At 43.2% G+C, this 27287-nt stretch overlaps 5 protein-coding genes across 9 annotated transcripts in view; 1 reads left to right on the forward strand and 4 right to left on the reverse strand.

Moving 5' to 3' along the window:
• The window catches only part of DENND2B (DENN domain containing 2B), a 150232-nt gene extending 149543 nt beyond the window's left edge, over positions 1-689 (reverse strand). Inside the window, exon 1 of one of the 2 annotated variants that reach the window (XM_068685254.1) lies at positions 95-689. The gene's annotated coding sequence lies outside the window, so the exon portion shown is untranslated. The remainder of the gene's footprint in view (positions 1-94) is intronic. The other variant, XM_068685258.1, reaches the window with a different exon arrangement.
• A 96-nt stretch (positions 690-785) lies between these two features.
• AKIP1 (A-kinase interacting protein 1) lies at positions 786-3032 on the forward strand. Of its 2 annotated transcripts, XM_068685265.1 has the most exons (4): positions 830-1083; positions 1271-1384; positions 1555-1605; positions 2602-3032. In XM_068685265.1, the coding sequence occupies exons 1-4, from the start codon at positions 907-909 to the stop codon at positions 2743-2745; spliced, it is 486 nt and encodes a 161-aa protein (XP_068541366.1). In that variant the 5' UTR covers positions 830-906; the 3' UTR covers positions 2746-3032. The 2 variants fall into 2 exon arrangements, with proteins under 2 accessions (XP_068541367.1, XP_068541366.1); XM_068685266.1 differs by lacking the exon at positions 1555-1605 and having other exon boundaries at positions 786-1083.
• A 1540-nt stretch (positions 3033-4572) lies between these two features.
• C5H11orf16 (chromosome 5 C11orf16 homolog) lies at positions 4573-9500 on the reverse strand. The gene is given in 6 exon segments (XM_068685261.1): positions 4573-4965; positions 5417-5470; positions 5472-6067; positions 6832-7060; positions 8481-8640; positions 9384-9500. Coding segments are annotated over 6 exon segments (1290 nt in total). The 5' UTR covers position 9500; the 3' UTR covers positions 4573-4830.
• Positions 9501-11950: 2450 nt separating this feature from the next.
• ASCL3 (achaete-scute family bHLH transcription factor 3) lies at positions 11951-15731 on the reverse strand. Of its 3 annotated transcripts, XM_068685264.1 has the most exons (3): positions 14515-15731; positions 14245-14321; positions 11951-12824 (listed from the first exon to the last, which is right to left on the reverse strand). In XM_068685264.1, the coding sequence occupies exon 3, from the start codon at positions 12817-12819 to the stop codon at positions 12289-12291; it is 531 nt and encodes a 176-aa protein (XP_068541365.1). In that variant the 5' UTR covers positions 12820-12824; positions 14245-14321; positions 14515-15731; the 3' UTR covers positions 11951-12288. The 3 variants fall into 3 exon arrangements, with proteins under 3 accessions (XP_068541365.1, XP_068541364.1, XP_068541363.1); XM_068685263.1 differs by having other exon boundaries at positions 14245-15731; XM_068685262.1 differs by having other exon boundaries at positions 13538-15731.
• Positions 15732-15870: 139 nt separating this feature from the next.
• TMEM9B (TMEM9 domain family member B) lies at positions 15871-25277 on the reverse strand. The gene is made up of 5 exons (XM_068685270.1): positions 25075-25277; positions 24767-24858; positions 21483-21591; positions 20368-20502; positions 15871-17035 (listed from the first exon to the last, which is right to left on the reverse strand). Exons 1-5 carry the CDS (start codon positions 25162-25164, stop codon positions 16880-16882), a joined length of 582 nt encoding a protein of 193 aa, XP_068541371.1. The 5' UTR covers positions 25165-25277; the 3' UTR covers positions 15871-16879.
• Between the last annotated feature and the right edge of the window lie 2010 nt (positions 25278-27287).

A 27287-nucleotide genomic window follows, 5' to 3' on the forward strand; every position in this document is an offset into this window, starting at 1 on the left:
AGCCCCGCGGCTGCCCCCTTCTCCCTTCAGACCGGAGCCCTGCCCGCCGGGGGCCGTGTCCCCAGCCCCCCCCCCGGCTCCCCCCGGCTCTTACCAGGCGCGCAGCGGGGCGCTCCCTCAGCCCGGGCGGCGGCTCGGAGCGGGCTGAGGGGGAGGAGGAGGAGGAGGAGGAGGAGGAGGAGGAGGAGGGAAGGGAGCGAGATGGGGATGGAGGGGGGGAGAGAGAGAAGTATGCGCAGGCAGGAAGTGGGGACGGGCAGATTAATGGGAAGCAGGCGGCCAACAAAGAGACCCGCTCCCACCGCACAGCGGCTGAGGGGAGGAGGAGGAGGAGGAGGAGGAGGAGGAGGAGGAGGAGGAGGAGGAGGATAAAGCCGGGGAAGGAGGGAAGCAAGGAAGGAAGGAGGGAGAGAGGGAGGGAGGGAGGGAAGGAAGAGCGAGCTTCCTGCGCCCAGCCCGGCTGCTGTCCCTGCAGCACAGGGGGAAGGCACCGAAACCTCGCAGTTGGTGGCTTGGACCGGGTGGCTTGGAGGTCTCCCTCAACCCTAATTGCCTGTGGTTGTCTGATTCTGTCTGATTCTCCCTGATTCTCTCTAATTTTGCGCTCCTTGAGCGAAAGGCGAGCCCGCCTTCATTGCTCTGACTGAAACAGAACCAAAACGCCGCTCAGGCAAACGCCCCCCTGCACGGCGCTGCTTGCCCGCACCCTGCGCAGCGCGCTCAGCCCCAGCCATGAAACCACTCGGACACACCACCACCTTTACCAAATTTCACCTTTTATTCCCCATTTACCACGCGCCCCCCCACCCCCCCACCCCCCACCTCAGCTGCGGGCGTGGCCGCGGCGCCCCCTAGCGGCGGCGGGCGGCGGGGCCGCGTGGCGCAGGCGCGCACTGTGACGGCGGCATGGACGGGGCGCGGACGGCGGGAATGGCGCGCGCCGTGCTGGAGCGGGCGCGGCGGCGGCGGCGGGAAGAGGAGGAGCAGCAGCGGGAGCAGCGGGCGCGGGAGCCCCCGGCGCGGCTCGGCGCGGCCTTCGCGTCCCTGGGCGCGCTCCTGCAGCGCGCGGCGGCCGAGTGCGAGGTGCACGGGGGGGGGGGGGGGGGGGCGCAGGGCAACGCGCGGGGTGCGGGAAGTTTGCTGCAGGTGGCAGCAGAGCTGCAGGGAAGGGAGCTGCACATTGATGCACATCACCTGAGAGGAGACTCAAGTTGTCAGCACGGCTGTGATGCTTCTCTATGTGATGTTCTCTGTTCCCATTGCTGTCCAGGAGTACTACAGGTGTGTGCCAGCCTGGAGCTGCAACGAGCACGAAGTTAAACACATCTGCAGATACCACAGCAGACAAGCAGGGGAAGAAGAGCTCAAGCCCTCTAAAGAAGAGGTAAGCGGGAATCTGCTTTGCTTTAATTAAAGGTTATTCCTACACAATAATTCCTATTACAATCATTTCAGTCATTTTGTGCAGGGGAAAGCCTAACAGACCCCTCTCTCAGGGGCTAGATTTGCATGCTGTGAGGTTATCGTTACAAAGCAGCATCTTTTTCTTTCCAGAAAAATGCGTCCACAGCAGAATCCAGCCAAGCCACAACTCGCCCTCAGCGTGTAAGTTCACAGAATACTTTGTTTGTAAATCGAGATACAGCATTTCCCGAGCATTTTGCATCCAGCTGGTTAAAACTTACAGTCAGGTGTGGAGATCTTGTGATGGCACAGATTAACCAGCAATAATCGTAGTGCACGTATAGATGGGCAAAAGAATGAACAGAGCCTTACACAATTAATTATAAACCACATCATGACGTTCTGGCACATAACTGGTTAAATGTTTAATATTTTGGACTGATACAAAACGTCAGAACATTGTGAATAATCTTAGGCTGTTGCGGTTTGCATCAGCAGCAATAATCCAGCAGTCCTCCACTCTCACCTCATTTGTGCTCCCAACACATTCCCAACGCCGAAAAAAGGCAAGCAACACATGCGTGCAGCAGTTGCTTCGCCAGTTATGCTTGGCCCTGATACAGTCTTTCTGAAGACTCCTGTTCGCCCAGGAGAAGAAACCCTGATTTTTCAAAACCAAACACCTCGCCAAATCAATTTGGGGAACTTCTAAGCCACAAAAGATGAGAAACACGGAAATCTACACCACAGCACAAATTGATGAGAGTATCCTGGTGTATAGATGACTTCCATGTTTATGTTCAAAATTGTTGAGTTTGACAGCTTTCAGTTTTCTGAGGGAGAAAGTATAGCGTGTTGATTATTTCACAGAATCACAGAATTGTCTAGATTGGAAGAGACCTCAAGATCATTGAGTCCAACCTCTGATCTAACCCTAACAAGTCCTCCACTAAACCATATCGCTAATTTTCAATTTCCATTGATTTAATCAATAGATTAAATACCTTGACATTCACTAATTTTGGTATTAATAGAAACATTTTGCAGTTTGGTCTGTGTACTGCCTGTGTACTTTGAAAAAAGTTAATGTTTATGGAGCAGATTAAGTATTTTCACCCAAATTCAAAATTTAGATTTTTATGGGAAATTCAAGATATCTAATGACATTTGTTTATTCTCCGCTCCCCACCCCTACAGACCAGGAAAGCTTCCAGAGACATCTACATTGAAGTTTCTCCTGGCACCTATTCTATCACAGCAACCTCCGAGGACATGGTGAAACAAACCCACGTGGTGGACGTCAGTGCAGGACAAAGTATTGATTTAACTTTTGTTCTATGACATTTGCTGGCGATCATGGGAATAAAATACTAGGGTTTTTTTAAAGCATGTAATGAACTATGCATTACTTGTTCATGTTAGCACTTTAATAGTATCCTCTTCTTGAGGACTATATTTTTATGGCCTCTATATCTGTTTTCTACTTGATGCGGCTATATACAGCATACTTTGTACACTGATTTTATAAATATTTGCACATTGTTTGCCTTAATTCCAATTATGTGACTGTGTAATTCCAGGCTCCTCCATTTTAAACAATTAAAGATACAATCAGTGGAATAAATACACGCTTTAGTCTTTGTGGTGACAGTTTATATTACAGAATCACAGAATTTCTAGGTTGGAAGAGACCTCAAGATCATCGAGTCCAACCTCTGACCTAACACTAACAGTCCCCACTAAACCATATCACTAAGTTCTACATCTAAACAGATCAGATTCCACAGTTAGAATTAGTAGCGTGATTTGTACAGATCTGTTATCTTTCTGTAGCTGATGGTTTACACTGTTTCAGTTGTAAACTAGTTTCAGTTAATCTTGGAGGAGAATAGCAAGTTCTGTGGCTTAAATGCCAAATCTCAGAATTTTGCTGTCTCTATCTTCATATCCTTTACGTTCTCTTCTGCTTTAATCCTGAAAAAAATATTTTTGGCTGTCAGCTTGTGTCGTTTCTCTATTCCTTCTGGCTTTCTACAAAGAGAATTTGCTATGCTGAATTCTTCTGGCTATCTTCAGAGGACTGTAGCTAATTGGAGGTTTAACAGACTCTTGCTTTGCATCTATTCAGGCTTTTAGTGCTAATAGTAGTTTACCTGATCTCTCCAGAACTGTAAAGATATCACATCCAAATAATTAGGGACTTAATATAATACAAGCCTAACCCTAAAGAATGAGAATGCTGAAATTCCATGTAGGCAGAAATAATTTTTCAGTTATTAAAATAATAGTTATCCATATTCTATAGAGAAAGTGCTTAAACCAGAACTTTTATTTGCTCAATAAAATGTAACACTGCTATAGTGTGAGCAGTTTACCTGAAATTTCAGCTCTTGAACTTCATCAGCTGTACATTTATTTACTGGATTCTGATTTATCACGTCTCTCTCTGCTTTGTTGTAAGCAAGCTCTTTGCTGTTTTTTTCTCTGTCCTCTTCTGTATCATTGAGCTTGTCCCCTCCTGTGCAAGTTGTTTTATGTTTATCATCACTCTGCCTTCTTTCTCACTCTTTTATATCTTTGTTTTCCTGACGCCACAAAACCTTCCTCCTGGAAGACAGAAAACAAATCCCTTGGTAGTCTATTTTTTAAAAAATAAGCAGCATCAGCGTGCCTGGAATAAAAGTATGCCATTATACTCTGTATTATCAAGTTGTGTCCACTATTGTGATTCATGCTGCTGGTTTTGAGCTAAAATGAAGCCACTCTGGTTTCTTTCTGGTTTTACCAAAGGGCAAAGCATGTCACTACGGCACAAATATGACATTTGACTAACACAGAGCATGTCTGTCTGCAGTTCTCTATTGGCATTAAAATTCCAAACTCCTAGGAAATTAATTACAAAAGTGTACAATGTGTGTATATTATGAATGTTTAAATAATAAAATATGAAAAATACAGTTAAGTAGTAGGCTTCCACTAAAAATTACTGCATAAAACATTGAGAAAACAAAATACATTCCAGTGTATTCTCTGCTCACTAAGACATGTCATTAACAGATTGATCTCCTCCTAATCATGCCAGTTTATTATGTTTAAATTACAGTAGCATTTTATTTAAGTACATTTTTTTATTTAAGTCCTTAAGTATTTTTATTAAGTACATAAGTATTTTTTTTTTTTGAGTACATTTTATTTCTGATTATTTGTACCAACAGTGCTCACGTGCAGAGCAGTGTTTCTGTTCATCCTGCCATTTCTTCACCTTCCCCTTCTTCCTGAAAGCTTTTTTATTCCTCTTCTCTGCCTGCATTGTTTGTTATTCATGTCCTAACTGATTTTTTTCCAAGTTTTTCTAAAGCAGGAGGGGACCACTGTAGGAAGAAACCGAGCCTAAAAAAAAGACTGTTGGTCCTTTGTCCCTTTGTCTTAGTTGTGAAGGTCAGAACTGTCCATTTTCAGGGACACTCCCATCAGCTGGGGCAACACGGAACATGTCCACAACAGAGATGGCTTTGGATTCCAGCTTGCCCTTTGTACACGTGCTGCTGCAGCTGGTGATTTCTGGGGGGAGTAAAATTGTATCTTAGCCTCATGAACAGTGAAACCAGAACTGAAGCTCTGAACATTCATTTAAGAAGAGAGGGAAACATACTTCACTAACCATGAAAGAATTCTTTCAGATTACCTGTGCAGGTTAAGGAACATGTTAGCATCAAAAAAGTCATAGGAAAATGCTGGGGAAGAAACTCAACGAGAGGTATCTGTGCTTCCACGTGAGATTCAGTGTTCTGGTAGTTTTCCATTAGACAAGTTCCCAAAAGAAGAGCTAGCGTGCAAGAGGAGGGAGAAGAAATGGTGCAAAGGAGGGAATTTTGGATCAGAGGCTGATATGCAAAACATATGATCCTTATTATCAACCACAGGCTAAGTGACTGCCCGTACGAAGGGGGCACAGAGCACACTGGTTATTTCCCTCCTGCTGCTTCTTCCCTTGAAGGGTGTTAAAAAGTACCTGCATTGCTGGGCTGGGACTTGCATTGGCTCCTTTTCCAGTACTTCCACTTGGGTCCTGCAGATTCTTCTAACCTGGGCTTCTGATGATGGCTGGAGTCTGTGTTAACAACACTGTTCACAACATCACTCTTAGCAGGGAACGACTCCAGATCACGCTCTGAATCAGAAGGGGAAGAAGCTGCCACAGCTGCAGATTCTCCTTGTTTCCCACCTTCCAGTTCTAAAACATGTGGAAAGGATTTGCTGCTGGGCTCCACCTCATCAGGTTTTCTCTGAAAGACCAGAGACCTGGGTGGAAGGGGCCAGCAGGCATCAGAACAGGGACGGCAGCAGCAGATGCACCTGACACAGGCTGATGTACAACCACAATGATAGGGGAAAAGTGGCCAGCAGGGCGGGCACAGCAAGCTGTGCTTAGCAAAACCATGTACAGCACAAACAGGAATCAGGGCTGTTTTAGGACTGCAGGAAAAAACACAACAACTAGTGTCAGGACTTGCTCTGGGCCTTAACCTGCTGCTGAAGGGCATGTGGATCATCTCCACGATTCTCCCACACAGGCTGGGAGGGATCCACAGAGCTACACCTAGAGGGAGTTTCATTTTCTTGTCATTCCAGAACCGGACCGTAATTTCTTCATCTTCCGAGGCTGTTGAGAGAAAAGGCAAGCGGCCGTAAGCAGCTGTCCTGCCTAGGCTGCACACACACAGCTCAGGCTTTGCAGCTTTATGCAGGCTTTCTCCTCATGCCAGTGGCAGGACCAACCATCGCCCCTTACTGTGACAACTCATCGTGACTTTATGGCATGTAGAGTGGGCAGCTGGGGGCACCTTCAGCATGGCAAGGGGCCTGACTGCATCTTTCCTTCCAGTTTTCCATCAAAGGAGCACGTAAATGTTGGCTGAGTTACCTTCGTTGTCGCTGCCAAAGAGAGCAGTAACACCCTGAGGACATTTTACCAGCATTTTGAGAAGTCAGCAGAGCCTGTCAGACACGGGAGAATGGCCGAGCTGTTGAAATGCCATGCTTGGGTGATAAGATCACCCTCAGGATGTACCATTCAGCGCAGGCACGAGCACTCTCGCACAGATGGATGCTTCCTGAGGGTTACCACATTTAGATCTCTCAGGAAAATGCCATTGTCCTTCACACAACAGACACAGCCTCGTCTGAGCATACAGGAAATAACCCATCAGTGGATACGGAAGGTGACATTTTTATGGGTCACAACCTCCTTGGGGTCAGAGCGGCGAGGTTACACACAGATCCCAGCAGCTCCATCACCTCCTGGAAGCCGTAAGCAGTGCTAAACTGCAGCGTGCGCTCAGTTCTCTGTCAGTAGCACCACCACAGAGTTTATCCCAACAGTCTCACCCGTGTTCCCAAGCAAGATAAGGGCAGAATCTTTCTTACCTCGCAAGGGGTCCCTCGTCTCAATGCCCGTGAGGACAGTTCCTGGGCCATACCTCCCCGTATCTGGTTCCCAAGGTGCCAGCACTTTGTCTCCAGGGAGTAAGGAGTGCTTCATACCGTTTGTGTACTCCAGGATGTCATCCTTCACTGTTTTTTGCAGGCAGACTGGAGGCCTTCCTCGTGACCGAAATGGCCCAGCAAACTCTACCAGGAACACTCCTCTTTCATTCTGTTAGCAGGAACAAAACAGTTCCTCTGAAACACACACTGAGATGCGTCAGGTCACACAACCTGCGTCAGCAGCCTTCCTGTGGCTGTGTGGCTGGGTCGGAGCACCAAGCAGGCCTGAACTTGGGCACGGTTTTAATTCTGAATTTAGACAGACACAGAAAGCGCCGGGAGGCTCACTAGAAAGCAGGCTGAGTGAAGCACATGTACAGATTCACTGCAGCTAGGACCTGTATCCCATCCCTGCCAAAAATCCTATAGAGGCAGAGCACAACTGGGTTTGACAAACCACACTCTGCACACACCGGGGCTAGAGAAGCTGCTCAGACCTGCTCCTCATGCACGCCTAAGTCCTTCCTCGTTATATCCATTAACTCACTGCTTCTTTGGGAAGTTGTTGGAAATTTTGATTTTCTTGTCGGCTAAGGCCTGTCAAGACACTTTCCACCAACAGCGAAACGAGGCACTTCCTTGTTCTTGAGACAGAACAGACATTTTTCTGTTCCGTTTGAAATGCTACCAAAGCAATGAAGCAAAGCTTTCACCAGCGTTTCTGGACAGACACCGTGCCACGGGTCTGTAGCTGCCTCGCGCTGGCAGTGTGTACACAACACGCCAACGCTTTTCCTGCACTGTTGATGCTTCTGTGTCTACACACAACAGCAACCTTCCCAGAAAGAAAACACTGTTCGGAATACACCTTGGGCTTAAAGGCAAAGATCTTGTAACTGAGCTCAGCAGGTAGGAAGGGGAACAGCTCCACATCCAACCCCTACGGTACCCTTGGCGTTACAGCAACACGATGAGCTCCCTGCAAGGAGCACAACTCACCTGGTGAAGGCACAAAATCTTTATGAGGTCTGAAAAAGCAACATCTCTGGGACCTCGTTAGACATACAGCAGCCTCCCTGGTGCAAGCAGCTGCTTGTCTGTGTACAAAAGTAGGTGGGCACCCATCTTCTGTACAAGATGATGATCCCTAGCCCAAGCCTGATCACTTTTAGAAACAGGCTTGGTAAAGGATGCTGAGTAGCACGAGGATCTGATCACCATCAATATCACTGATGTCTGAGGCAATAATGCATGCAAAATGCTCAGCCAGCACACCATGAAAGCAGCAGATGAGGACAGCCTGGAATCGTGCAGGATTCCAGGAGCTTTAGGGATCAGCATAACCATGAGCATAAGCTGATCTTGTCATTTGCTCTCTAATTCACGCAGCAGCTGAGATGGAATGAGATGGCTCCCCAAAACTCAGGTGCTGTGCAAAGATCGGTCCTTGCCACACGCAGAGGGGCGTGCTGCAGTCACACTGACTTCACCCAACTCGGCAGCAGATGACCCAGCTGCCTCCTGCAGGTGAACAGATTTGACTCTGACAACACACACCCAATTACCCAATGACTGCAGCTGTCACTCACCTCTATCTCCTCTTTCACAGTACCACGATAATAAAATCCATCACGTTCCCTTCGCACCAGAACAGGGACGTTCTTCTCTAAGCCCCCTGATCTCCCTGATACGCTCAGCATCCTCCACGCCGGGCCAGGGGATGGGAGGCAGTGGTTAATCCACTGGCACCTTGAATAAAAGAAAAATGGGCCAGCAGTAAGAAAACAGCTACTGTAGGTCAGGAAAAAGAAATCTTGTAAGAACCGGATCACTGCACCTCATTTTGTAACACTCCCACAGGTCCAGTAGTGTGGAAGGAAACAGAAAACTTGCCTGTGCTGGGAAAAACCCTCACTCTTGGAAAAAAAAATTGCCTGACCTACCCAATTCTCTTTGATTTGGGATCTAGAAATAGGCTGGAATCCTAGGCTAGAATAACCTCCACTAGCAGCTTTGCTGTTTGCACAGCAAGTCAATACAACTCTTAAGATCAGGCAAGAGAAAGGATACATCTCCAGTGGAGGACACAGTTCAGATATACGCAAGAGCACTGCAGCTGATGGTTTGTCCTGGGGAGTTCAAGAAACAACAGAAAAAGCAGAAAAGTAATTCTGCTGGTTGATGACAGACTGAAGTTCAAAGCAGGAAAAATAATTCCCTGTCACGAAGCATTGGATCCATTTCACAGAAGACCACTGCTAGTGCAAAATGCTTTTATTTACCCAAATAAAAGTCTGTTTCTTTGATAGCAGTTTTACTCCAGGCTTTGCTTTCCAAAATCTCCCAGAGTAGCAAATCATTTCAGTTAATACCATCTAGAGACCGCCAGCACAAGGGAGGGGAAAACACAAATGACGTTGAAGTTGCTGATTTATTAACCTGACACATTCCAAAAGAACAAACCATAGACTGAAACAAGGACTTAATTTTACCTCTGGGGGGCAGGGGGCTTGGCGACCCAGGTAGGATGTGCTGCAAAAGAGCTCCTACAGCAGGGGCTGACAGGAGGGATGACACTGAAGCACGGGAATTTGTCCAGAGCTGGCATCCCACTGATGGAAAAGCAGCTACCTGCAAGACTAAATCATCATCTGTTGGTAGAAGAGACAATATATTTGCATTTTCCAACCCCAAGCAAACACTTGCTGGCATGCACTAAGTACTCAGTAACTTTTATGAATTATTACCACAAAAAAAAAAAAAAAAAAAAAAAAAAAAAAGAATTCAAATATCTGGTCTGGTATTTGATCAGATGAACCCTTATTACTGATCTCCGTGACATTTAGTCACTCATCAAACCCCTACCCAATAAAAGGGGCACAAACATCCAGGGGAACTAGAAATGCTGTGAAAATCACAAGGAAAACAATGCCCTCACCCACCTCCAGCTTTTGTTCCCCTCTGTCATTTGGCTGTTTGCTTACACCTACACCCTCCTTCAAAGCTTCCTTGTGCACAGAGGCAGCCAAACCTTCCCAAGCTACAACAGAAACTGCAGCTGAAGCTCACATAGCCAAGCAGACGTGACAGCTTTTGAATGTAATGCTCGAATACAGTTGCCTGTTACTTGTTTTATTTATAGTGATGTATGAAGAGGAAATATTTTGATCTTTCAGCCGTCCTGTCATGTTTTATAACAGTAGGATTATGGCTTGCCACGAGGAAGAATGAGATGCTGAGATTTGACAAGTGATAACTATTCAGAGGCTGTCACAGGAAGATACATGATGTGATGCTCTCTCTGATAATCTGAGATTTATTAGACAAGGTTGTTTTTTGTTTTTTTTTTTTGGCTTAGAAACTTTCAGCATGCTGAGGGTAAAATCTGCAATGGGAAGTCAGGGATATGTAAACTTCGAGTGGCTAATTTCCCTTATAAAATACAGTTCAGGCTTTCATGTTAGGCACTTAGAAAAATATTTGAATGTTATTGAGAGAGATACGAACGCAGAATGCTTTTTGTGAGTTTCTGCAAACTCTTATTATGTATCATTTCAAAACCCGCACAAAGTCAATTAACTGCTGCAAAATGTGTCTCTATGAAAGCAAATCTACACATTATCCTCACATATTTCACTCACGACTACACAAGCTTCCCTACTATAAGCCAAAGCCAACTGGAGTCAGTAACATTTTCCAAAGAAACACAAATACCACTTCTACCTTAAAGCCCATTGTAACGCTTCTCAGAGCTGTCACTGCGGAGGAGAACCAGGTCCCCCATTTAGGTACAAAACAGGGCTGTGACAAAGGCAATTGTGTTGTGTTCTGTGAGATCTCCTGGACAGTTCCAGGAACTTGAACCCGGCAGCGTTTCAAACTTACCAGCTACTGATAACACAACCGTGGCAATTTGAATTGAGTCCCGATGCACAAACCTTGCCCTTTTCCCTGGTCGATGCAAGAAACATTTGCTGCCAGCGTTTTCCAGTTGCTAAGAAGGTTGCCAGCACCGTTACCACCAGGAACTGCCGTGCTGACCTGACCAGCTAAAAACAGCCACAACCCAGCTACAGAGCTAACCATTTGTCTGCCACTTACTTGCTCGACTTTGTACTCCTAAACGCAGTTCTGCTGATCTAGATACTGCGATGAAAGACTGCAGAGGCAGAGAAGGGATTATAAAAGGGCAAAGTGTCCTCCAGTCCTTTTGCGTACCATTATATGGCCAAAAAGTATCACATCGTACAAAGCTACAGGTCAGATTCAGAGAAACCACCACAGGATATGACAAATGTACTGGTTTGAAATGAGGATAGAAGGGCTGAAATCGAGACAAACTGAGACCAAATCACTTTAAAAACCCTTTCCTTTTCACAGTTAAGGGGAAGAATTTGTGAGTTCTCCCCATTTCCTGCAAAGCACATACCAAAAAACGCCAAAATATGATGCAGAAATCTTCCTGCTCGTCTCCACTGTGATCCCTACCCTTTGTTTTCTCCTTAAGAAACATTAACACCTTGTGTATTTCCCACCATGCTCCACGGAGACATAATTAATTGCATTTAGTAGGCATTTTTCAATTCACTGCTATTAAAACATGAGAACAGAGGAGATGACTGCAATTAAGGGCAAGGATGCTGACAGCACTTACCACGTCTGTAGCCCTTTTCTCTATGTTCTGCTGAACCCACAGACGAACTGCTCTCATGCTGCCAGCTGAATTGTTAGCATCAATACAACTGACTGATGTACAGCAAATGTTAACAACACTTTGCTAATTACAAGATAATCACCATCTTCACATAAATCTGTTCTGGACCAATTAGTTGAAACCACCAAATAATACAGAGAAAGAGACCAGGGGACAGGGAAAGACTGAGTTATTCTTTTAAAGTAAGTTATCCTTTCTAATGGCTTCTAACAATGTTCCTGGGAACCTTTAAAAAGGCCTACTTGCATTGTAACAGAAACACTGGCAATTAGAGCAAAATTCTTTCAAGGTGCCTGAGAGAGCAAACCAGTAACATCACAGAAAATGAAAGGAATCTCAGTCTCATCAGCGGACAGATTTTATTTTATTTTAAAGCATGCAGTCTGTGACAGTACATACTGTTACTTCACATGCATATTTTTGGATTGGTAACAATTTAGATGTGATTTCCAATTTCCGTGAATTATCTCAGGCCATTCAGATGAGATTTTTCAAGTCTGAGTGCTGTTAGTGTCTACAACATTACCACTCCTTTCCGTGGGTTGATACTGATGTGTATTACGGTCTGTTCCTACATGCTCCAGGAATGTTCATTTTATTAACAATTATAGTAGCTATCAGGTCCACGACAGGGTATCTTTTGCTTGGTTAGGGACAGTTTAGATAGTCTCCAAACACTGGTTTTATTTGTTAATTGTTTTAGGCGCTTGACTTGGCTCGATGACATTCTTTTCTGCCGCCACAGAGTCACTGTACAGAACAGACTGCAGGTAGCTGATGTATTTTATTGCAGCACGGAGCGTCTCGACTTTGCTAAGCCGTTTCTCTATGTATTCCTTAGGCAGGTGATGCCTCAGTTTAGCATAACCTTCATTGACACATTTAACCCTCTGTCTTTCCCTCTCATTCCTCTTTCTGATGAACGCTGGCCCATAGGAGTACTCACTTCTGCTGTAACTGGAACGGGGCACTTGGTAGGAAAAGCCGCAGGGCTCGCTGTAGAAGTTCTCCGTGATGAGATGCTCAGACATGAAAGGGAATAAGGACAAATCTTCAGAGCCAGTGACCTGGTTTGATGTTTCTGGGAACACATGAAATGTGACCAATGGGTCTGCACAGAAAGGCCTAGCGAGCTGTATGCACTGAGTGTCAGCACAGATGGCCAACTTGTCCATGACGTTACAGTAGCTTTTGCCATCCATCAGGTTCTGCATTTAACCTGGAATTGCATAATTACACAACAGTTTAAACAACTCATACTGAACAAGAGAAAAAACTACTCACCTGGACTTACCATCACTCAGTAACTTTAAGAATTTAAGGAAAAAAGGCCACTAAAACTTCCTAAAGGACACAGCAAACAGTCTCCTTTCCTCTCAGCTTCAGAAATCAAGACCTACCTTTATGAACCCCGCATAAGTGTGGCTTGCTTCGAATCCACCAAAACTTGTATCTTTACAGACAACAGACAAACCAGGCCAACACTGAAGGCATTCTCTCCACCCAATCCTCCTTTAAAAAGTTCTGTTGATAATTCCTGTAGCAGACTCCCCACCCATACCAAAAAGCTTTCACAGACAAAATATTTTTCTTCTCCATTCAGTTGATGTCTCACTCGCTGTACTATCATGACTAGATACAAAACTTATCAGGGAAGGAGGGATCTCAATCTTAATTTTGTGTGTCATGTATTAAATCCACTCTTCATAAAAGTTTTAGAGTAAGTTTAGAGATTTATTATGATCCATCCTCACTGACTGCAAGCAGTAGTTGCAAACACAAAACCCATCCAAAAATGCTCCTTATTTGCCATCCTCTTCCTCACCTATATATGGCTTTCTGAAACACTTAGGTTATATTACACTCTCTGTAACAGGAAAAGCACATGAACATGAACTAGATTACTAGAAACATTGAGATTCCACTACTCACAAAAACCTTGCAAAGCTTCCAATGCTCAGACAGCAGTTCTGGAACATTACTTGGACTTTCTTCATCCTTCACAAGGATACAGAGATATTTTAATGTTTTCTAATAATTTCACACCTGCCATGTTTAATTGGGAATTTTCGCTCAGGAACCTATTCTAACAACATACTCCATCAAAACACATCTGTATTCAGTGTCATCTGGTTTTCTAATGAAAATGGATCTCACTACAGAAACCCTGTGAGTTAAGAATTCATTTACAGCATGCTGTTAGACAAGACAGAAAGTCACGTGCATCTTGAACAGGTATTTCTGTAGGTAAGCTGACAGCATGCACAGATTCATTTTAAATTAATAAACATGCTGAAAGATCACAGATGAATATATACACTCATTATAAAACGAAAGAAGTCGACAGTCATCTTTCTTTTTCCTAACAAGTTGAATTACTCTGAAAATTTTGTACTGCAGCAACTTAAAAACATTGGCAGAATGAAAAAGCCCGTTACATCACAAAAAAATGTTTATAGCAAAACAACTATACAGCAAGAACACAAAATCAACACAGCCCCTCAAGATGAGATACTTGCAGCATTTATTGCTTAGTAATGACACTTTACTATATAATAGCATTAAATATAAAAGTTATCTGTTGCCTTACTGTCTGCACGTAGGGCAAAATTCATCTTCCAATTAGACTAGAGACTCACCAATCTTCAGATGAAAGTAAAATCCAAGGAAACAAGATGTGCTGATTTTAAGACGGATGAATAATACCTGAAAATACCTGAATATTTAAAAAAAAAAAAGTTAACGTTCCAGTTTTCTTCTATCTTAATGTAATAAGTGATCATATTAAACACCGCTCATTAGAAGGCTACAGAAGCACTGTTACTGACTAGCTGACAGAACTGCTTTACAGAAACACTGAAATTCAGGGAAGACCTGTTGCTACATACAGCAATATGCAAGTCTCTTACCTGAACTACGAAGCTTGTTCCGCTGGGTCGATGACTCCTGCAATTTATAGCCAATTGACAACATGCAAAATAGCTTACAGTTAGATCTGCTCATTTCTGGTTTGTCTTTTCCACCCACACCATAGCTATGATGACAACAAGACTTGGCATTAGGGACTAGGAATTTTGAAACTGTATTGAACAAAACAGGATCACTTGAAAAAGACAGGAGTGTACTTTGTTTACTCCCTATATGCACACTGTTGCAGTTTACTAAAGTAGCATTTTCATTTATTGGACTATCACACATTACTGTCCAATTAAAACAATCAGCTAGAATTTAGTTAATGTCCAATTAGAACAATCAGCTAGAATTTAGTTAAATACTTACCATTACAATGGACACAGAAATTTCAGTAAGAGTATGGATTAAACTAATATTACATTTTATGGTCACCTCACAAGATCTGCTTTACTTCAAGTACTTTTCAATACGCTTCTGCTTTTCTGTCTCAAGTCCTCAACACTAAGCCCAAGTATCAGCCCTTATTCCCACATCTTTATGCTTTCTGGGGAAAGAAACTGCTCAGATACCCCCTTGGGGGTTAAAAGGGAGGAGCAATGCACTGCACTAGCCTTTGTTCTTACTCTTTAGGCAAAAACCAGGAGTCAGGAAGCCCAAAGATGTCTCACAGCACCTTTGCCTACAGCTCTTTCAAATGGGTATTACCTCATGTTAACATCACCAAGATCTTGATACTTAATACAAGTATCACATTTTAGCTAGAATGTCAATGCATAAACACGCATTTTCTTAGCTTCCACTTCCAGTTCATAAAACAAATACTTATTTAGAAGAAATTTTTGATGGATTTGTCTCCAGATTAGAAGTGAGAACACAGTTAGCTTAACACCCTCAAATTTAACCTTCGCTATACCTGCAATTTTGGGAAATTCCCTTAGTGAATCTGCCAAAGAGCTGTAGTCAATGCAAATGTTGTTACAGAGCAGTTACATTTCTACCCTTGAGTAACATATACAAGTACAGTCTATTTTTCATGCTACTCTGTCCCCATGTCTGTCAATCAAGAAAGCCAAAACTGTACCTGCCAATATGTAACAGTATTCCACGTTACCATTTCCTTCAACACTGGAAATGAAAATTGTTACAATACAATAGCATAACTACACATGCCTAGCTAAAATTGAGCCAGGAATTAAAAACTTTTTTCAATTTGGTGAGCCACTTCCCTTATCCAAGCACTGAACGATTTTATATTTCTACTCTGAAGCATTTTCAGGTAAGTGCTTTTATACGTGGAACCTACATGCAGGGTAATGAGGGAGAAAAATGATGACATACAGATAACGTGCAGCTGTTTTTCAAAAATCCATTTTAATTGTTACATTCCAAAGGGGATATATGAAAGTTAGTCATCTAGCAACTGAATACCTCTTAAGAGAAATGAGTACAGAATCACAGATAAAAAAATACACCTAACTCCCAAGATGACAGGTGCCCAAGAAAGTACGTGCCTCACACCATCAATCCAGACAAACGCATAAAGATTTTTATAATAAATATTTCATCATATATCTCCTGAGACTTTACCCATGAAAAGAAAGGGAGAAGATTGTTTTAAAGAGATATCCTACACATACAATATATTAAACTATTAAAGCAAAATAGAACAAAATGCCAACACTGTCTTGATGTACACTGCATTTGAGTTTATCTACATCACAGTAATTCAAGTATGCAGCTCAACGAGTCAGTGTCCATTTAAGTTTTGCCTTAAATCTGCAAGCATCACTCTACATACAAGCATCTTGAAAGTATGAGTGCAAGAAACCAAATGATGAATACAACCAATCAGGAGTTCATTCTCTGATGTGGAAACTACACTGCAAGATTTAGATTTCTAGTACCTAGCATTAGTCAGCAGAAAAAATCCAAGTATATTTACAAAAGGTCTTTACATAAAGTGATTAGTGAGTTGTAAGCAGTTAGTGTGTTCCCAGGTACTTTTTAATCACGTAGTAGGTAAGTAGTAGAGAGAAATATATAGTTAAAAATCACCATAAAGTCACAACTGTGAATAAGGTACCACAGTGGCAAACAAAGCTACCTCACGGTTTGTTTTCTCTTCAGTTTTATCAGCAAGAGCCATTTGAAAATGCAAAGGTTTTTAGTTTCTGATTAGCTAATCTTTTTAATTGCTTCCACTCTAGAACATTCTCTCAAAGTTTAAGCACTATTTTTATTTTTTCAAATCAGTAACCAACCATTTATGAAAACTCCTCTGAAGTGGTAGGATCAGGAAGACATAAGTCAGTTCTTTCAATTAGTCTGCTGTACTTCCTTGGAGTTACTGCTGAGAGACAATTAACTCAGCACAACATGACGGTCAAAAACAGATTTGCGTTGCTCTTGGACCTGCAACTTCCAGCGCTGTTGGGCGTATTCCACTTTGTTCAATACATTGGCACGGCTCCGAGAACGAGCCAGCACATCATGGGCATTTGCAAAAGGTTGGTGATCCTGGAATGACAAAAATCAATAGTTAGACCTCAGCAATTCCAACGGGCGGTGAAACTGAAGGTTTTATTTTGTTGGTGGTTTTTTTTGCTTTGTTTTTTAAGGTAAAACAAGCTATTTAAAACAGCTAGTTAGCTATGATGACAAAGCAAGGTTTTGTAGTTAAAAAACTGTTCTTCAACTTCTCATTCAAAGTAACATCCACAAATTTATTCAATGCACAGTCAAGCCATCCATCATTAGCTGTTGAAGACAGAAATCTAGAATAGACCCAGATGCCAGGGACCTCCTGTTAATGTCATGAAAGCACTTCGTTTAACTTCACTTTAAGCGTGAATTTTTGGTTCACTGCCACTTCTCGGCCTGTTACTGTAAGGTGGTTCAGGATGTTCACACAAAGATCCTATGTAAAGCCAACACACTCCAATGTTTACCAAACTAAAGCCATTGTACCAAGCTGTCCAAAAGCAAAGTGTAAATACAGCTGTTTAAGTGACAGAGCTCAACAATAACTGAGGGCTTGTTTAATATTTACTCTCTCTGTTTTCCAACACTACCTGCAAAGCTGTATTTTCTACTAGTAAATAAAATAGGTTATAAATAGTAAGAGTTGGAACTGAACTTATTGGTTGTCAAGATGTTTTGGACAAAGTCATGGTTCTAAAGCTATGTCAGAAAGCATCAGGTATACAATGACTAATGAAAAAATAATGAAAAAAATAACTACATCCCATGTTAAATAACTGATTGCCCTTTGGTGCATATAAACCTCATATAATTTTTGTTGTTGTTGTTGTTCCAGAATGCTTTTGAAGACGTTTGCATGAATGGATACTGTATTTGTGACATGATTCTGTGCCTAGTAGCTCAATGATAATTCTTAGCAGTACAAAGATTATCCATTAAAGTAACATCTGCAAGTCCCAAAGCCACACAAAGGCCTCTCTGAGCTAGGAAATACACTAAACCAGAGCAAGAGCCGATGCCTGACCCAAGCTATGACCTTACATAAAAGATTACGCAGCTGGATATACCTAGAATGGTAAATTTGAAGATTAGAGATCACTTCACAGGGAAAAAACATCACAATAGCAACACACTTCCACCATAAAATAGACAGAGGAAGGGAGAGCATTCAATAAGCTAGATGGCACTGGATAGTCTGATAAGGATCTCAGCTCAAAGGCTAGCTACTGTCAATTTCTGTGTTAAAAAAAAAAATGAGGAAAAAGAATTTAAAAGCAAAGAGGTCTCTCAAAGTGGCTTACATTTACTAGTTGCCACTGCCACCAATGGGCAGTAAGAAAAAGCAAGCACATTAGCTCAAAATTGAGCAACAAAATCGATGCAGATGATATTTCCAGAGCAAGACATGGATGAATATTTGAAGAACTTGCAAGAGGGAAGGCAAGGAAACGGCTAAGCCATGAACAACCTTCACTTATTTCACATTCACTGTCACAGATGGGATGATGTGAAATGAGTAACATGAACTAAGCAAGAAGATTCCAGGCACTGCTGCAGTAAAAGTACAAGTGACTCCACAAGCACACTTAAGAGTCACGGTACATTACAGCAAAACATAAAATTGATTAAGATGGATCCAGAATTTAAGATAATTTCATTCCGCAGTTAACGTGAGCTCTGCCACTGGATTTATTTCATGTCCTCCCTCCGCCTTCAGTCAGAATTCTAGCCCAGATTTGGAGGTATTAAAATAATTTAACTAAGGTATAAAATAGAAATAATTTGTTTCAGGTATAACATATAGCACGTTCATTTAACTCAACTAGGAATCTGCCCAGTTTTCTGTATGGATGCAGGCAGAAAAAGGGGTCACTCAAACCCCTCCTTTCCAAAAAATGCTAACAGCCTCTTACAAGTGACTGGGAAAATATTAAGATGTCAACACATGCAAAGCATATCTCTATATAATACGTGGGGAAGTGCAGAAACAGTGGGACACAGTTTACCTCTGTCAGAATAAGCTCTATTTCAAAAAACATTAGGTGACATTTGGGTAATCACATATTTTTGTTGTGAAATCAAAGCACGTAAAGGTGGCAGAGCTAACAAAGGCTTGAAGAAGTGACAAAACCATCCTGAAGGATCCTATTGTACGACACTAATAAATGCTAATCGTTCCGATTAGCTCACTTTTATTTCAACAGTACTTACTCTGAAGTGCTCGTGTCTGCTGAAGGACTTAGGTTAAGCAGATGGAAAACCTTCCTGTTTCAGAGGCTGGGTTTGGTTTCAGAAATTCTTTCTAAGGCGATGCCACATCTGATGTGTATTTTACCAGCAGAAACAGCACTGCTTAGGGGCTCAGTATAAAAAGGACATTGATGCTGAGACTTCTGCACTGTTTTAGCATTTCACATGGTTCAACACTGACATTTAACCACCAACCCCGCTGCTGTTTAGAATACTTTCCCTACATCATTTTACGGCAATAACTTTCCCAAGCAAGCCGATTCAACAGCTTCATAGAACTCCGTACAGCTAGAGAGCGATAGTCTGTATTTTCATACTACTCTAATGCCCTCTTCAAGACAAAAATTACCTACTCCCACCAGTCTTCCCCATACTGAAGCATCTCACAGTTTCCAACACAAAGTTTCCTAAGGTCTTGCACTCCCTTCCTGTAGTGGTACTAAAGAAAATTTTGTTCCATTTTTATCTGAAGCCAAAAACAGCGTGCAGAAGGTGGGGAAGGACAGTAAGAGACAAGAAACTACGCCCTCTCATTTGCCATGGATGGACTACTCTCCTTTTCCTCACAAGAAAGGCTGCTCTGATCTGTGAGAATGTATTTCCACATTCTGCTTTTCAGTTGTAATACAAAGAAATTGTTTCAGCATCAGTTACTATATTCCTTCATTACAATTATTCCTTCTTGAATTTCTAGCATCAGTAAATCCAAACCAGAGCAACAGAAGATGTAATCCCTCAGCATATACTTTGCTTTTGTAACCAATTTGCATAAAATTTGATCTCTAGGGAGACTATATTGATCGGCAACACACCAGAACTCACACCTCCTGTATGAGCTTACTTCCATTCCTCTGTTCCTTCAGTTAGGACAGAATCTGTGTATAGAGGCAGGATAATAAAAGCAGTCCTCGTGACTACTTTTTAAGCCCAGTGAAAAATGAAATAGTGGCTTCCACAGTCATCATACAGATTCCTGACTCCTGTGAAGACCATCCTCTCCCTTCAGGGAAAGGAATTTATACTGCCACGCAAAAAAAGCTGTTCAGAACAGTTATGTAACAATTAATCATTCCAATCTTTACACTAACCCAAACATACAAGCAGTCAGGTGAACTCACCCCAATGTCTTCATCACTCTGTATGAGCTGTGAATGTCCAAAGAGACGTCTCTTCAGGATGGGTTCCACCAGTGTGAGGTACACCATGTACAGAAGAAGCAGGCCCAAAATAGACAGGTATATGATGATTGTAACCTGCACAACACAAACACAATTTATGCCAGAGTTGTGCCATTACCTCCACAATCTCTCAAAAGGCTGCAAGGACCGAAGGAACAGTACAGACAAAGTTTGTGATGAGCCCGTTGGCTTTTACTAGTGTCACAAGACGACTTAAAACCCACGAACAGAGAAGAGCCGTCAATTTATTAAATTGGCATTACAGTTTTGGGACAGACAGATAAATGACCTTGAAATAAAGCTTCTCTTAATGAGGCCTTGCTAAAATCCTGCATTATCACTCTTAAAATAATTTGGTGTTACCTCACCTCAATCAGACCACTGTTCCTAAGGGGCATTAAACCAGGGTCACAAATTTAGGGGTTCCTGCTTGGTCTCTGTTCTCCAGCACAAATCTGCCGGGTTCGACTGCAAACAGTCACAGAGGCCAGTAAGAAAAATGGAAAGGAGAAAAAGCAACAAAATTCTAGAATACCAAAAAGAAATAATATAATAGAAGATGCACTACAAAATGTATTCACCCAGACTAAGGCTCAGTGGTTCTAACAGAATGAGAACGTGAATAAAGAAATCCCCTGCTAGAGCAAACACGATTGATTTGGCTGATTTTGCTCTCTGTAGCTTGCCAAGATAGAAAGAAAATTTGTATCAAGCAAGATAGCTGAATAATAAGAGAGCTTCTAAAACAGTAACAAAAACATCAAGTCCAAAGCTTGACAAAATGCCCTAGAAAACTCAGAATTTCAGCAAGGCATAAAGCTTAATTTCAAAACTGGAGATCTTTGATAAAGGTTCGTGAGCCTACTCCTGCTACAGCTTGATATTATCGTTATTGCTCAAAACAAATCACGAACAGCTATCAAGAAAAATAAATAACTCTTAGACTGCTTTAGAAAAGTTCTCCCTTCATAAAGGGTGTTTCTCTAAAAGACCACAGATATATTTACTAATCAATTAAAGGATTTAACATATCCCAGCAGAATTACATCGTTTACCTTAATTGTGACAGAGCTCCTCTCTTCATATTTGCATTCACAACGCAAGCAATATGCTTCTACATCAGGTCCAGGGACAGGCATAGGCTCAACCACATGAAGACAATCACTGAAGAGAGACAGGAACTGCTCAGTCAGCTCTGAGATGGTTTTACCTGACTTTGCCCCTATGTAGGCAGTTCTCACATCTTCAGATGCATGCAGACCCGTTATGTTGGCTGAGAATTCACCTTTGCTTAAGTACAGCTGTTCTAAATTATAGATATTCAAGATTTTTTTTAATCATTACTCCACTATTATTTTACTTAAACAAGAAATTCAGCTATTGACAAGCTGCTCAACAAGTTTTTAAGATCCTTCTAACTAAACACAATATTTTGACTGGAAATAAAGCTGTCAGCATAACAAATCCAAGGATTAGAGTCCCAGCACACATGCATCATTTGACACTGCCATCCCAGATTGAAGTAAATTCCAACTATAATGCACTCTTTTTCTTCACACTAAAAGAGCTTTACTCTGGTCTTCCAGTATCTAAAAGAAGATTAACCTCCCCTTGGTGTTCATGAAGAGTTCTTTTTTCTTAACACTGGGTCTTACAGTCATTAAATACAATTCACTGTCAGATGAGTTGTTTCTTTAAGCAGTGAGATACTGAATAAACAGTGTTCCGTTTTAAGCACTGGAACTGGATGTGAAAATCTACTTGGACTTAAAGATTACAAAATGTAAGACATTCCTCATGCCAAAAAGTGGGGTTGACAATATTACTGACAATATTCTATACCACAGCACGAAAATCCAGTTGCCATGAGACAACTCCTTCCACCAATAACTTATAATTTTGATCTTTTTGATGACTCAGGTTGGTTGTTCAGTTAATATTCTAGGCTCTCAGCAGAGCACTTAGGGAACAAAAGCATGTTTCGCTTTCATCCCTGTCAACTCAATGTAGCAGAGTCAGAAGCAGGTAATGAAACCAAATGCCTGACATGACAGCAGCAGCCTCTGATTTAACACTGCACTGAGCTAAATTAAAATGCTGCAAATCCACACGGCCAGATACCAGTTCATCACTTCAGTTCTGTTTGTATTTCGTCCTCATAACTAAAACTGTTGACTGTTATGTCACAATCTCTGGAATGGAATGGAGGGATTTGTTTTTCCTTTTATTTGTCATTAGAATTACGATCTCCTCTGTGCAGTACGTAGGATGCAAAACCACAAAATACAAGTTATGATCTCATGCGATTGAAAGCTGACATCAATATGCTGTAGAATAAAGCCTGCATTTTGCTTAGGTACAGTAGGAAGTTTGTTACTGTAAATATATTAGCATCAGCAAGTTTTTTCTCTAGTTCAGTGTTTCAAGTGGAAAAGGCTGATCCTTTCCTAAAGGATGTTCCCACCCAACTGCCTCTGCCTTACCACATTCTCCCCCGTACCCGCAGTAACAGCACCAAGGAGGCTAGGCTACTCAGAAGTGCAGCTTCTGCTGATTTCCAGTTGCTCCCACTAGCAGACAGGGTGTCTTCCCTCCCACCATGCTGATGACTAGCACGGCAGCTAGCCTCCGGTACATGAAACGCCAACACGTTTCTTTCAACGTGGGTTATTTAACTCAGTACCATGTACTTGCCAACACATCGCTACACTTCTCTAGTGCATCATTCACCGGGACTGGACTGCCTGAAATGGTTCCATGGCTAGAATGGTGAATGCTTTTAGTGGTGTCAGAGCACCCTCAGCCCGTACCGATGTTAGCACAAGGCCCTGTTTGCTGGTCTGTGGGGTGGGAAGAGCAGACAACTCCACTGGAAGAAATGAAACACCTAAATAAGAATATCATGATGCAGGCTCCAGGTTCAACATTAAAAATTATTTTGTTATTTTATGCCTGGGCAAGCAGGCAGTAAGCAGCCATCATAATGTGCATAATTCACAGGGACACTAAAAATTGATCTGGCTCTTGTGTCATGAGTGACAGATCTAAATGCCTCAAGGATGCTGCAGTTCCACATAATAACAAGTCACTTGCAAGATGCAGATGCCCAAGTAGAGCACTAAATTTGTCAATCTCATTGCACATGAACCAGCAATCAAGCCTTTTAAAAGCACAGAGAAGGCATCTCAAATAGAAGATCAAAACCATAAAATGTTACCAGGTGGTCTCTTAAGAAATCATCTCAACAAAATGAGATTTAAGATAAGAAAATAGATTTCTGAGATTCTGTAAGCATCAGTATCTGTCACCGTAAGATTAGTGAAGAGTTCAAAGGTAACTTCAGTCACCGCCAATCTTGATTTAAAGGGAAACGGGGTCTTTTCTGCTAGTAAGACAAACACTAACAACACCCACTGAAAAAAAAAAAAATCTATTTCCATTTGCAGAGGAGTAATAAACAAGAAAGCCAGTAATGGTGCTGCTCGGCAATGCCTGCTGCAGGTGCAGTTCTCTCAGTATGTCTCACTATTGCATCTTAATTTGTCCGCAGGCCTAACGTTGTTAAGGTAATCATATAGGACAAAATATTACTTTAGACTAGACAGTACATTCAGTGTTCATTAGCTTGGATTGAAACTTACAGCAATGTTTCTTACGATTCTTCTGTAAGTAATTGAATAAGTTAAGGCATGGCTCCGTACACATTTGTATCCTTAACTTTATTCCTGTAGCTATTTCAGTAGGACTACTGAGGGGCATGACAATTCCATAACGAAGTTTCTAACCCTCTGCTACTCAACAGACTGAAAAGTCGTTTATTAATTCTTAACGTTTCTGAAGAGGAGTCAACGTATCAAAACGTACCTCACATATTTATAGGCTGATCCAAGAATTCCTGAGTACGTCAGACATCAATGCAACTTCAAAATACGCTGTAATAAACGACTGTCATCCCTCTTCCTTCCCCAGCCCCTCAACCCTGGCCATGCACAACAGTCCTCAGCTCAAAGAGGTCTGGCAAATGCCATAGCTGGCCTAAACGCTACAGTAGGGCACGCTGTTGTGACAGAGTAAAGCAATAATTCCCTTCCTCGCAGGAAGCATAAGTTATTAGATGGCTTAGGCCACCTCATATAACTGCATTCTTTGCCTGTGACTCTGAGGAACAAATCTCCAAAACAATCCCCACATAATAGTACAGGTTTCAAGAGAGAAATGAAAGAAAGAGAAATCAAAGAAGAGAGAATGCTTCTGAGTCCCAGTTCTATGCACACGCTTCCTCTCCATGATGTAATTTCTTATCACTTATCCCACTTATAACTTCTGATTACCCACTCACCAGTCTTTCTGCGAAACATTCTTGTTGTAGATATGGCCCGAATGGTCTTTGTAGGGAGGGCAGATGCATTTACATCGGACGTCCTCGGAATTCTGCGAAGAAAACAAGAAAACAAGGTGTTGAGAGCAAACCATCACACACAGAACAGGGCCGAACAAGGCATTATGTTTACGAAATACATGAAATGTTCAACACCCAGCGCCACACAGCCCCACACGGCCAGCAGGAAAACCCCTCCCGCGGCGCTCCAGGCCCCCAAATACCAAAATCCCCGCTGACAAAACGCCAAACCCCGGCACGGCGCCCACCTTGGCCTGCGCGCCCAGCGCCGCCAGCGCGGCCAGCAGCCAGCACAGCCCCAGCCGCAGCCCCAGCCGGGCCCCGCCGCCGCCCGCCATGTCGGGCCCGGGGCCGCCCCGCTCCGCTCCGCCACCGGCACCGGCACCGCTCAGCCCCACAGCTCCGCCGCCATCATTTCCGCCTTCCGCACGGCCGGCGGCGGGCGGGGTCCGCTCCTGTCCCGGCCCGCCGCGGAGCTGTGGCGGCTGCCGGGGGTTCCGGGCCGAGGGGGGGACGAGGAGCGGGAGCCGGGTGTGAAACGCGTCTGAAACAAACGCGGTGGCTTCTGTAGCGAGAAGAGGGGGTTTTAGGAGTAGGAAGCACAATCAAGGCTGATATATACGAGATTTAACAAAAAGTATAGAATATATATAAGCTATTTTCATTTCAAACCATGAATAAACAGTCTCCCAAAAGCACTCCCCAGTGTCTGGGACGAACAATAACAGAACCTGTGTCTCCCAAGGGTGATGGAGGTGCCCAAGGGTCTGCCTTCGGCCAGCGTTTTCACAAACACCAGATAAATCACCCTCAGCACAGAACAATGTTTGAGGCTTTATTTATAAAACGTGCCACAGGGCCCACTGACCCAGCCTTCCTCCCTCAGTGCTTACCACACCAAACACGTGCAGGTGGCAGGGGCTGCCACCTCGTACCACCTTGCTACCTAAAATGGTGGAGGTGAGGGGGAGAGTGGCCCTGATGTGCCGCCTTTTACCTAAGATTGCGGAGGTAGAAGGGCTGCCGTGTTGTGCACCTAAGATGTTAGAGGTAGGGTGGTTGCCATACACAGAATCACACAGAATTTCTAGGTTGGAAGAGACCTCAAGATCATCGAGTCCAACCTCTAACCTAACGCTAACAGTCCCCACTAAACCATATCACCAAGTTCTACATCTAAACGTCTTTTAAAGACCTCCAGGGATGGTGACTCCACCACCTCCCTGGGCAGCTGCCCCGTAGTACATAAGATGGTGGAGGTCAAAGGGTTGTCATATTATGCCAGTTTTTTACTTAAAATGGTATAAATGGGAGGCTGACCATGATGTACCACATTTTACCTAAACCACATTGATACTTAAAATAGTAGAGATGGAGGGGGTGGCCCTAATGTGCCACCTTCTACGTAAGATGGTGGGAGTTGCCATCTTATCTGTAGAGTTTGCTCTCTACAGATACCTTAAAGGAGGCTGTAGCGAGGTGGGGGTTGGCCTGTTCTCCCACGTGCCTGGTGACAGGATGAGGGGGAATGGGCTAAAGTTGCACCAGGGGAGTTTTAGGTTGGATGTTAGGAAGAACTTCTTTACTGAAAGGGTTGTTAGGCACTGGAACAGGCTGCCCAGGGAAGTGGTGGAGTCACCATCCCTGGAGGTCTTTAGAAGACGTTTAGATGTAGGGCTTAGGGATATGGTTTAGTGGGGACTGTTAGCGTTAGGTCAGAGGTTGGACTTGATGATCTTGAGGTCTCTTCCAACCTAGAAATTCTGTGATTCTGTGATCTTATGCCCCTTGTTACCTAAAATGGCAGAAGTGGTAGGGTTTCCACGTTGTACTCCCTTGTTACCTAACATAGTAGAGATGAGGGGGGGGTGGCCCTGATGTGCCACCTTATACCTAAGATGTTGAGAGTGGACAGGTTGCCATATTCTGCCCCTTGTTACCTAAGGTGGCAGAGGTGGAAGGGTTGCCATGTTATGTACCTTCTTGCCTAAGATGTTGGAGGTAGAGGGGTTGCCATTTTGTGCCACATTTTACATAAGATGGTGGAGATGGAAGGTGGCCCTCATATGCTACTTCTTTCCTAAGAGGGTGGAAAACAGGGGGTGGCCCTGAAGTGCCACGTTTTACTTGAGATGGTGGAGGTGGTGGAAGTTGCCAGATTGTGCCCCTTGTTACCTAAAATGGCAGAGGTGGAGGGGCTGCCTTGTTGTACCCTATACTACTTACAATGACGGAGGTTGAAAGGGGCTGCAACGTTATGGCACTTTTTACCTAAGATGGTGGAGATGAGTGATTGGCCCAGATGTGCCACGTTTTACCTAAGATGGTGGAGGTGGTGGGAGTTCCCTTATTGTGCCCCTTGTTACCCAAAGTGGTGGAGGTGGTGGAGTTGCCATATTGTACCTCTTGTTCCTTAAGATGGTGGCGGTAGAGGTGTTGCCATATTGTGCCCCCTGTTACA

Source organism: Anas acuta, chromosome 5 (genome assembly GCF_963932015.1).
Source record: "Anas acuta chromosome 5, bAnaAcu1.1, whole genome shotgun sequence".
NCBI lineage: Eukaryota > Metazoa > Chordata > Aves > Anseriformes > Anatidae > Anas > Anas acuta.

Coding starts and splice junctions, on each gene's coding strand:
- AKIP1 (XM_068685265.1), top strand. CDS start 907: ATGGACGGGGCGCGGACGGCGGGAATGGCGCGCGCCGTGCTGGAGCGG. Junction 1,385..1,554: donor TCAAGCCCTCTAAAGAAGAG/GTAAGCGGGAAT, acceptor TTTTCTTTCCAG/AAAAATGCGTCCACAGCAGA. Junction 1,606..2,601: donor CCACAACTCGCCCTCAGCGT/GTAAGTTCACAG, acceptor CCACCCCTACAG/ACCAGGAAAGCTTCCAGAGA.
- ASCL3 (XM_068685264.1), bottom strand. CDS start 12,819: ATGCAGAACCTGATGGATGGCAAAAGCTACTGTAACGTCATGGACAAG.
- TMEM9B (XM_068685270.1), bottom strand. CDS start 25,164: ATGGCGGGCGGCGGCGGGGCCCGGCTGGGGCTGCGGCTGGGGCTGTGC. Junction 24,859..25,074: donor CGCTGGGCGCGCAGGCCAAG/GTGGGCGCCGTG, acceptor TTTTCTTCGCAG/AATTCCGAGGACGTCCGATG. Junction 21,592..24,766: donor AATGTTTCGCAGAAAGACTG/GTGAGTGGGTAA, acceptor GTCTCTCTTCAG/TGATTGTCTTCATGTGGTTG.